The 9,652-nt window shown below is 44.5% G+C and overlaps 1 protein-coding gene across 1 annotated transcript; it reads left to right on the top strand.

The window, feature by feature from the left end:
- The first annotated feature begins 103 nt into the window (after nt 1-103).
- Nucleotides 104-4,726, top strand: ATP5PD (ATP synthase peripheral stalk subunit d). The gene is made up of 6 exons (XM_058561569.1): nt 104-173; nt 1,791-1,921; nt 2,203-2,299; nt 3,237-3,308; nt 4,312-4,374; nt 4,526-4,726. The coding sequence occupies exons 2-6, from the start codon at nt 1,800-1,802 to the stop codon at nt 4,655-4,657; spliced, it is 486 nt and encodes a 161-aa protein (XP_058417552.1). The 5' UTR covers nt 104-173; nt 1,791-1,799; the 3' UTR covers nt 4,658-4,726.
- The last annotated feature ends 4,926 nt before the right edge of the window (nt 4,727-9,652 follow it).

Genomic DNA, 9,652 nt, shown 5'->3' with positions numbered 1-9,652 from the left:
GCACTGTGCCCGCCCGGGGGGGTGGAACTTCCGGAACCAGCTTTCGTCTCTACTGGCTAACCTGCGAAGCAAGGCCCGCCCCTTTGGCTTTAGGGTTGGCTGAGAGGAGGCCTTCCGGTGACCCACTTCCGTTACTTGCTGCTGTGGAGTGTGGGCCTTCGCGGTCGGTGAAGGTGAGTGGGGTTTAGGGTGTTGGACCCGCGTCCCTGCGGGTTCGTCTGCTCTGCCGCCTGCAAAGTTCGTGCCGACCCTTGTCGCACCTCCTGCCGAGGCCGCTGGGCCCTGCTGGTGCCTCGCTGGCAGAGCGCCCGGGTGTAGCTGCTGCCGCTTTGCTCCCCGCTCCCTTCTTCTCCCGTCCCCAGCGCGCGAGCTCCCAGGGGCTCGGCTGTGACCCGGCCGCCGCTGACTTAGGCGTCTCCACACACCTTGTCTTGTTCAGGCCGCCCCCAGCGCGGACGACTTCGGTAGTCCGGTTTGGGGGCTGGAGAAGCGTTACCCGGAGATAGCATTACCTTGCTGAGGGACACTCAGCGGGCTGGAGGCTGCGCTCTGCCCTCGCTCCCGAGGGCCCAGCATTCGAGCGTGTGGCGCGTTCAGAGCTTGTCAAGTGCAGGGTTCACTTACCCGTTCAACAAATATTCACGGAGCACCTCCTGTGTACATGGCCTGTTCTAGGCCCTGGGAACTCACCAGTAAATAAAAGACAAAAATCCCTTCATTTGTGAAGTCTGCCTCCTACTGGGGCTTGGAAAAGTCTCTGTAAGGGCGTTTATTTCTGTGGCGTCTTTAGAAGTCATCTGCTCTCACCGCCACACCGGGAAACATAGCTGCCCTGAGAGGGAAAGAAAAGAAGGGGCAGCTGTTGGCAAGTTTCTTTTTAAGATCCTAGGAAAGATTTCTTCCACCTCCCTTGTGATCCACCCCATAGCTTGTAAAGACCTTGAACATTTCAGTCTTTCTCTTAATGTCTGACACTGATCATATTTCGTTTAAGTTGACTATGTTCCATATTCTGTCTTGGTTAAAAAAATGGCTGTAATCAGTTTCCATCTCTCACATTCACATTATGTGTTGAACACTTCTTTTAAGGTATTGCTAGTATACTCAGGGTATGTGCTAGTGCTGCAGGGGATAATCAGACATAAATAAGAAGGTGCAGGTGCATTACCGCTCTGCTAGGGAGGGGATAGAGAGCCCCTTAAGTTTGTATAAGACTGTGGAGAAAATTCATGGGCACAATTTCAGTTGATACTTTTAACAGCTTTCTGAGGTAAGCAGGGCTGATATTATCCCCATTTTTCAGATGAGGAAATTCTGGCCTAGACTTTGCTCTATTTAACTAAGCATTGTTGAAACTTGTGTATGTGTCATGTTCTGTGCACTGGAGAATCATTGAATAAAACACAATCAGAATGGAAGTATATGTATTGTATGTATTCATGCATTGTATGCAATGCATGAATATTACTTGAGCAATATTTCCCAAGGCACATGGAGAGAAAACAGTAGGGCACTGGGCTCGCAAGGATGCGTGAGGATATGGGGCATAGTGGGAGGACCACCTAGGGGAAAGAATATATTTCTATGCCAGGTTGCACGACTTGAATTTGAAAAGCTAAACTGTCCTCCTTTTCTGATTTAGTAATCCTAATTCCTTTAGTTGATAAATTTACCCACCAAGCGCTCAGAGGATGCTGATCTGTTTCTTAAAGACTTGCATGTTTCTAAAATGCCCTTTAGAGGATTCTTTCCAGGAGCTGTGTTTTGATTTGACGTATTTTATTTTTTAGGATCTCAAGATGGCTGGGCGAAAACTTGCTCTAAAAGCCATTGACTGGGTAGCTTTTGGGGAGATCATACCCCGAAACCAGAAGGCCATTGCTAACTCCCTGAAATCCTGGAATGAGACCCTCACCTCCAGGTCCGTACCTTTCTGAGAGGGAGCCTCGTAACTTGCCATTGAACAGGAAACAAAACAGTGCTTTGGAATTACATATGAATTTCTGAAGTCCTTCTGACGGAAAGTATAAAGAAATCCATGCATTTTCCAAATGAAAGCAAATTTTTTGCATTCTTCTGATCTCTCTCCTAGGGAAAAGTGTGATGGTAGCTCCAAGCCATTGGAATAAGGAACAGGGAAATTACTGTGTAAATTTTCTGTTGCTCATGGAACAGCCTTAACTTGCTTTTCCCTGCGAGCAGGTTGGCTACTCTACCTGAGACTCCACCTGCTATTGACTGGGCGTACTACAAGGCCAACGTGGCGAAGGCCGGCTTGGTAGACGACTTTGAGAAGAAGGTGAGACTTCAGGCGACTAAAGCACTGGTTTGTTGTAACGTGGCTTGTGGCTGGGCAGCAGGATGGTAGAAAATTACACATGCAAGGTGACAGGAAAGAAGGCTGGTGTTAACACTCAGATCCCAGAGGAGGCTCAGGAGAGATGGGGGTGGCCAAAGGTCTTGCAGTAGTAGATAGAAATGGTAAATACGTGCGGAGAATTCAGAGTCTCTTCATTCAGCGGGTTTCTTGTCAAAAGAAACAGTACAGTATAGCCTTGATCAGGGAGCCAGAGTTAAATGTTTCCGCCCAACTCTGCCTGAATTATTTCTTAGCCTCCCACCTGTCCCCCTTTGGAACAGACTAATATCTTTTCTACCCTTTCACCATTTTCCTCCTTTCTCAGCTCTTTTTTAGTGTCCCTTATAGCTGTAATTTCTCATCCACCTATCCTCTTCTGATATTTACACATTAAACCTCAGTACATAGTTTGCTTATTCATTGAACAGATGCTTATCGAGGGCCTGCTCTGTGCCAGGTGCCGTGCTAAGTGCTGGGGCCATACCACTAAGCAGGCTCCTGAGGAGGCCATCTCCATCATGCAAACAGTAATTCCGCCAGTCAGTCCCTAGGGTTTCACTTAAAAGAAAAATCAGAATTTCTTTAGAACTCCAAGGTTCAAGGCCATCAAGTCCAGCTGTTCTTTTCAGGTGAAGAAACTGAGGCTGATTGTAATAACGAATTGTCCAGGGTCTCCAGTTAGTAACAGGGCTGAGAAGAAACTGGAGCTCCTGTTCCCAGTCTAGTATTCTTTCCACTACAACACTCTAGAAGCATACCGGTTTTCTCTTGGATTGGAGAATGTGTTTTCATGTGCTCTATAAGGATTAGCAGCCTTGAGCCCTTTCTTTGGTCTCCTCGGTATATTAACGACAACTCACTGTCCGTATGTTTGTAGTTTAATGCCCTGAAGATTCCTGTGCCAGAGGATAAATATACTGTCCTAGTGGATGCTGAAGAAAAAGAAGATGTAAGTAGTTGAGACTCTTATTTATTCTAAAATTCTCTTAATTCCTGATGGCTCTGTATTTCTTAGTTAGGTTAAGGTAGAGTGAATTTAAAGGAGGAATAAAATAAAACTCTAGAAAATGCAACTAATGCATGGTGACAGCACATCAATAGTTGCCTGGGAATGGGAGGGAGGGGGCTGCTACATTTGTTCACTGTCTTGATTGTGGGGATGGTTTCACACGTGGATACATAGATCAAAACGTATCAAGTGGTACTCTTTAAATTTTTTTTTTTTAATTTTATTTACTTATTTATTTATTTTTTCCCCCAAAGCCCCAGTAGATAGTTGTATGTCATAGCTCCACATCCTTCTAGTTGCTATATGTGGGACGCGGCCTCAGCGTGGCCAGAGAAGTGGTGCGTCGGTGCGCGCCTGGGATCTGAACCAGGGCCGCCAGCAGTGGAGCGCGTGCACCTAACCGCTAAGCCACGGGGCCGGCCCTCAAGTGGTACTCTTTAAATATGTGCATTTTATTGTATGTCAGTTATACCTCAACAAGGGTGTTAAAAAACAAGGAGTTGGAATGGAGTAGGAAAATTATCCACGGTAGTGCTCAAATACCTAACTATTTGCTTGAAAGTACTGAAGGCCAAATGTTGGAACCCAGGTGGCTCCACCAAAGAGGAGTCTGGCTAGGCAGTCAGTTGGCTTGTCCTGACCATTCAGTAACTGGCCCTTATGAAACACAGCCATTTTGTAGGTTGCCTAGGTGAGTAACTGGCTGAAGAACCTTGGTCCTGCCATCATAAGCCGGTCCTCCTGTATGGGCTTCTTTGTGCCTTTAGGAAAAGCTGTAGTTTGCCTCCCAGAGCAAACTCCCCCTAGTAGTCAGGGCAGCCACATATTCTCCACATAAAGTGGGAAAGCAAGAGTGGGCTCTGGGACTTGTCATACCTTGGGAGCGTCAGGGTCAGGACAGTACAACTTGGTTTCAAAACAGAATTTCTCCCTTCTCTTAAAGGTGAAAAATTGTGCTGAGTTTGTGTCTCTGTCAAAGGCCAGGATTGAGGAATACCAGAAAGAGGTAAGGATGAGCCTTGGCCTTTGCCAGTAATATGTTTTCTCTCTTTTTGCGGTCACACGTCTTCACCTAGTGGCAGTAACCTGCCTTGGATTCCTTTTTGCATGTCTGTGGCCCTATTTACCTTACCTTAACACATTTCCCCTCTTTCCAGCTGGAGAAGATGAAGAACATAATTCCATTTGATCAGATGACCATTGAGGACTTGAATGAAGTCTTCCCAGAAACCAAATTAGACAAGAAGAAGTATCCTTATTGGCCTCACAAGCCAATCGAGAATTTGTAAACTTGAGTTGGGGAGAAAGCTCTGGCCCTCATATTATAAACTCTGGACATTAAAAATAATTATATAGTGCTGTGTGTGTCTGCTCCTTTGTGGTTGAGATTACAACTCTGAGGTAACCTCACTGGAAGTGGGGTTTTTGTTAAAATGGAAAGGTGAGCCTACAGGTGTGTGCTGGTCCAGTTGTCTAATGGTTAGGGTATGCAGAGTCAATTACTGAGCCCCCAGGGCTGCTGAAATCTTAACAAATAACAGTAGGGCTGATGACAGTGTATTTCACTGGAATATGGTAAAGAGGAATGATCATCTACTGATTCCCTTGAACTTCCTCTTTGCTTTCAAACCACTGGTTCCTAGGAAGTGCTCCCTTCTCCATTAGTAAGTCACAAGAACAGATGGTGCAAATTGCAGGTGTAACAGCAGGGTGAGTAGCAGCAGGGATCTACTTTTCTGTGCTTCAGCTCTTCAGCATAAATGTGGTTTAAAAGGAAATTTTGTCACAAAACCGGTTATAGCTTTGTATTTGAATGTAGAAAATTATTTTAATTCCATCATTTCTTTTTAAAAATTCCTACTATTTATTATAGTTAGCAGGACTCCTGAGCAATGCCAGGAAATACAGGTGGTTTAAAGTAAGGTGAGGTGGTGGACAGGGTTCTGTTGCCCTTGAAGTCAGAGGACCTGGTATGCCTACCACTTACTCCCTTGACCATTTAATTGCTGGTTTTAGACTAATTATTTACTATCTTGGGACTTTCCTTTTCTCATTTACGAACATCAGGGTTGTAATGACAAATAAAATAAGCCAGGAAGTTTCTAGGTAAGAAAGTGATCTAAAGATGCAAAGGCATCTGACTTGATATGGCTTACATCCTGTAGGAAAAACCTACAAGAGGAAGGGTAGCATGCACAGGCCAACAATTTTGGGCCATTTCTACCAAAGATTGCAGACGGACTCGAGAAGAGCAGCAATGGCTCATAGCGCTTAAGAAAGCAATGTAGTTTTAAAGCACATAAGCAGAAGAGAGCCTGGGCACCATCACCCCTAATTTGTAGGGGTAAGGGCTAGGTTGAAGGTAAAATGTAGTTGAGGGGCAGTGTGTGTTCCACTGAGAGCTGCTTTAGTCATAATCTGTGATGTTCAGTGATAGCTGTGCCAGAAGGCCTTTAATGCACAAAACAAAAATGACTACCACACACTCCCTACCCCCAGGCTGTGAATGACTGAACTGAGCCATCCACTGACGATCTAAGGGTTCAGACAAGTGAAAACATGGACCGTCTAAGAAAAAACCATTCAGTTTGCTTTTGGAGTGTGGTTAGAACTCACGTTCAAGGAAAGAACCAACATGAGTCCTGTGAGAGTTCTGTAACATAAAGGGAGGAGTCCCTAGCATTTGAGGGAGAACCTTTGGAAGGTTTACTGGAAGAAACAACAGTGAACACCTGAGAACACGCTCTCAATCCAAGGCATTTGTACAGGATTGGGGCACTTCTAAATTTTACACCCTCTTGGATTGTTTGAAATTTTTGCATTGAGCATGCATTGATTTTTTTTTTTTTTTTTTTTTGTGAGGGAGATCAGCCTAACATCCGTGCTAATCCTCCTCTTTTTGCTGAGGAAGACCGGCTCTGAGCTAACATCTATTGCCAATCCTCCTCTTTTTTTTCCCCAAAGCCCCGGTAGATAGTTGTATGTCATAGTTGTACATCCTTCTAGTTGCTGTATGTGGGACGCGGCCATAGCGTGGCCGGAGAAGCGGTGCGTCAGTGTGCGCCCGGGATCCAAACCTGGGCCGCCAGTAGCGGAGCGCACGCACTTAACCGCTAAGCCACCGGGCCAGCTCAGAGCATGCATTGATTTTACATTAAAAATAATCACTAGTAAAATAGGATGCTTTTCATATCCCTAGAGAAGGGAAAAAAAGTACATCCTAGATAGCAAAACTTAGGTAGAATTCAGCAAAAACAAAAGTAGCATAAATACAGAACCAAACATACTTAGGATGATTATGAATTGGTAAGACCCCTATTAGAAGGCAAAAATTCCATTTAGGTCAACCTAAAATCCAACTACAAGTTGTCCGTTAAAAAAAGTTGTAAAGGGGGCCGGCCCCGTGGCTTAGTGGTTGGCTGCTCGCACTCCGCTGCTGGCGGCCCGGGGTTCGGATCCCGGGCGCTCACCGACACACCGCTTCTCCGGCCATGCTGAGGCTGCGTCCCACATACAGCAACTAGAAGGATGTGCAACTATGACATACAACTATCTACTGGGGCTTTGGGGGAAAAATAAATAAAATTATAAAAAAAAAAGGTTATAAAGGATAGATTAGATGTATCAGTCAACTCATTGCTCTAAAAACTGGCATTAAAGGGAAAAAAATGACACATTTATCCTGCCTCTTTAAACAACTATTTCAAGATAAACTAAGACCTAGTTCATGAGAGAAAGTTCTTTATAAAGTATTCCAGTTAAATGTGGAAAGAAAAGTAACGACAGAAAAATCACTACTTTGTAATCCCTAATAGTTTATTCAGGCAAAGATCATCAATGGATGAAACCATTATATGAAAGGTTGATGAGGAACTTGACAGTGATCAGGTGGTCACCTCCTGATGGCAAGCCTATATTCTGTACCTTCTGATATGCTATATTAAATACACAGCACCATTTGAAAGGATTCTTGCCAGAAAGTTGAACCTGAATTTAATCAAGGCCTTAAAAGTAAGTTCCAATTTAGAGGAAATATTGGGGATAGAGGAACAAATTAAATGACACCATGAAGGAGTAAAGATAAATCCAAAATGTGGGACAGTTGACCTTTTGTTTTTCAAGAAGTCAATGGTGTGGGGAAGGGAAGAGGGAAGAGGGGCCAGCCCCATGGTGTAGCGGTTAAGTTCATGTGCTCTGCTGCTGGCAGCCAGGGTTCGGATCCCGGGCCTGCACTGATCCACTGCTTGTCAAGCCATGCTGTGTATATAAAGTGTATATAAAGCCATGCTCCCATATAAAGTGGAGGAAGATGGGCACAGATGTTAGCCCAGGGCCAGTCTTCCTCAGCAAAGAAAGAGGAGGATTGGTGTGGATGTTAGCTCAGGGCTGATCTTCCTCACACACACACAAAAAATATATGTAGGGGTGAAATGATGTGATGTCTGGGATTTCTTTAAAATACTCCAAAAAAAAAAAAAGGATAAAAGGGATTATGGAGCAAATGTGACAAAATCTTGATAACTGATGAATCTAGGTTGGTTCATTTACTATTTTTGTTTTTGTGTATGAAAATTTTCATAATAAAAACAATGTTTAAAGTATGGGCAAAAATGCAGTTATAATATCACTATCTAGCAAAGAATTCGAGACTAAAATATGAAGTGTGTCAAATGTAATTCTTAAATAATAAAGGGAACCATCCACATGAAAAAAATAATGATTGGAACTTAGATGTACTGAAAAAAATAGCATTAAAACATACAAAGCAGGGGCTGGCCCCGTGGCTTAGCGGTTAAGTGTGCGCGCTCTGCTACTGGCAGCCCGGGTTCGGATCCTGGGCACACACCAACGCGCCGGTTCGGATCCTGGTGCGGACTTACCTACCTCTTCATCAAGCCATGCTGAGGTGGCGTCCCACATACAGCAACTATAAGGATGTACAACTATGACATACAACTATCTACTGGGGCTTTGGGGAGAAAAAAGAAGAAGCGAGGAAGATTGGCAACAGATGTTAGCTCAGGACCAATCATCAAAAATGAAGATCCCACAAAAATGAAGATCCCACATTAAAAATCCCACAAAAAACAACAGGAAAAATTGTAGGTAAATATTTACATAATCTTCAGGTGAGGGAGTTTTTCTAAGCATAACACCAGAGGTGAAACTAGAAACTATGATGAAAAAATGGATAGATTTTGGGGAAAAATAAACCAGGCACTCGGGGACCCTGCAGGCATCGTGGACTTGGATCAGCCCTGAGCTCATCTCCTTCCCCAGGGCACGTGGTGCCACCATCCTCCCAAATCCTGGGCACCATCTTGGGCTCCACCGCCCACAGATTGCACTTCCTGAACATCTTTACTTTCCTCCTCTTGGTGTCCCTGCTGTTCTGTTCAGGCTTTGGTAATCTCCTCGCTGAACCACACATCTCTCCCTAAGTGGTCTCCCTGCCTGGACTCTCACCCATCTCCAATCCATTCTTTACATTGCTGCCAAGCGGATCTTTTCAAAATGCAAATATGGTCATTTTACTCCTCTGCTTAAAACCCTGCCCAGGGCCGGCCCGGTGGCTTAGCGGTTAAGTGCGCGCGCTCCGGCCGTGTCCCACATACAGCAACTAGAAGGATGTACAACTATGAAGTACAACTATCTACTGGGGGGCTTTGGCGGAAAAAAAGGAGGAGGATTGGCAATCGATGTTAGCTCAGAGCCGGTCTTCCTCAGCAAAAAAAGAGGAGGATTAGCACGGATGTTAGCTCAGGGCTGATCTTCCTCACAAAAACAAAACAAAAGAAAACAAAAAAAACCCTGCCCTGGATTCCCACTGTGCACAAGATCACATGCAATCTCCTTATTCCGGGGTTCTTTCTTGGTACACGGTTCTCCTTCCCCCATTACAGCCATAGCAAATTGCTAACTGCACCTCCCACTCCACGCTTACCATCAGGCATTTGCTATTCCTGCTTCTAATCCTAGAAGATTAGGAAGATCTAGAGGATTCTAGAAGATTCTTTGTTGAGTGCCAGCACTATACCTTAGTCATATTTATATTTCCCAGGCTTAACACTGTGCTAGGCATTTAGAATAATCTTAATATGAATTCATTATGAATGAAAAAGAAGAAATGTAAGATGAAATTTGAGCCTTCAGGGGTTCACATCTAGCGAGGAGAGTATCACACACAAACCTTGAATAATGGGGCAGACTAGTACATTAGTAAATGAGGATGACCATGACTGATCTTGAAGAGCACATACAATGTTCCGGGAATTGTTCTAATC

Source organism: Diceros bicornis, chromosome 18 (assembly GCF_020826845.1).
Source record: "Diceros bicornis minor isolate mBicDic1 chromosome 18, mDicBic1.mat.cur, whole genome shotgun sequence".
NCBI lineage: Eukaryota > Metazoa > Chordata > Mammalia > Perissodactyla > Rhinocerotidae > Diceros > Diceros bicornis.
Note: the sequence above shows the minus strand (reverse complement) of the source record. Positions and strands in the feature narration are given on the sequence as shown.

Excerpts from the sequence above, each read along its gene's own strand:
- ATP5PD (XM_058561569.1), top strand. The coding sequence starts at position 1,800 with ATGGCTGGGCGAAAACTTGCTCTAAAAGCCATTGACTGGGTAGCTTTT. Across the intron at positions 2,300-3,236 it reads TAGACGACTTTGAGAAGAAG|TTTAATGCCCTGAAGATTCC; the intron begins GTGAGACTTCAG and ends GTATGTTTGTAG. Across the intron at positions 4,375-4,525 it reads TTGAGGAATACCAGAAAGAG|CTGGAGAAGATGAAGAACAT; the intron begins GTAAGGATGAGC and ends CCCTCTTTCCAG.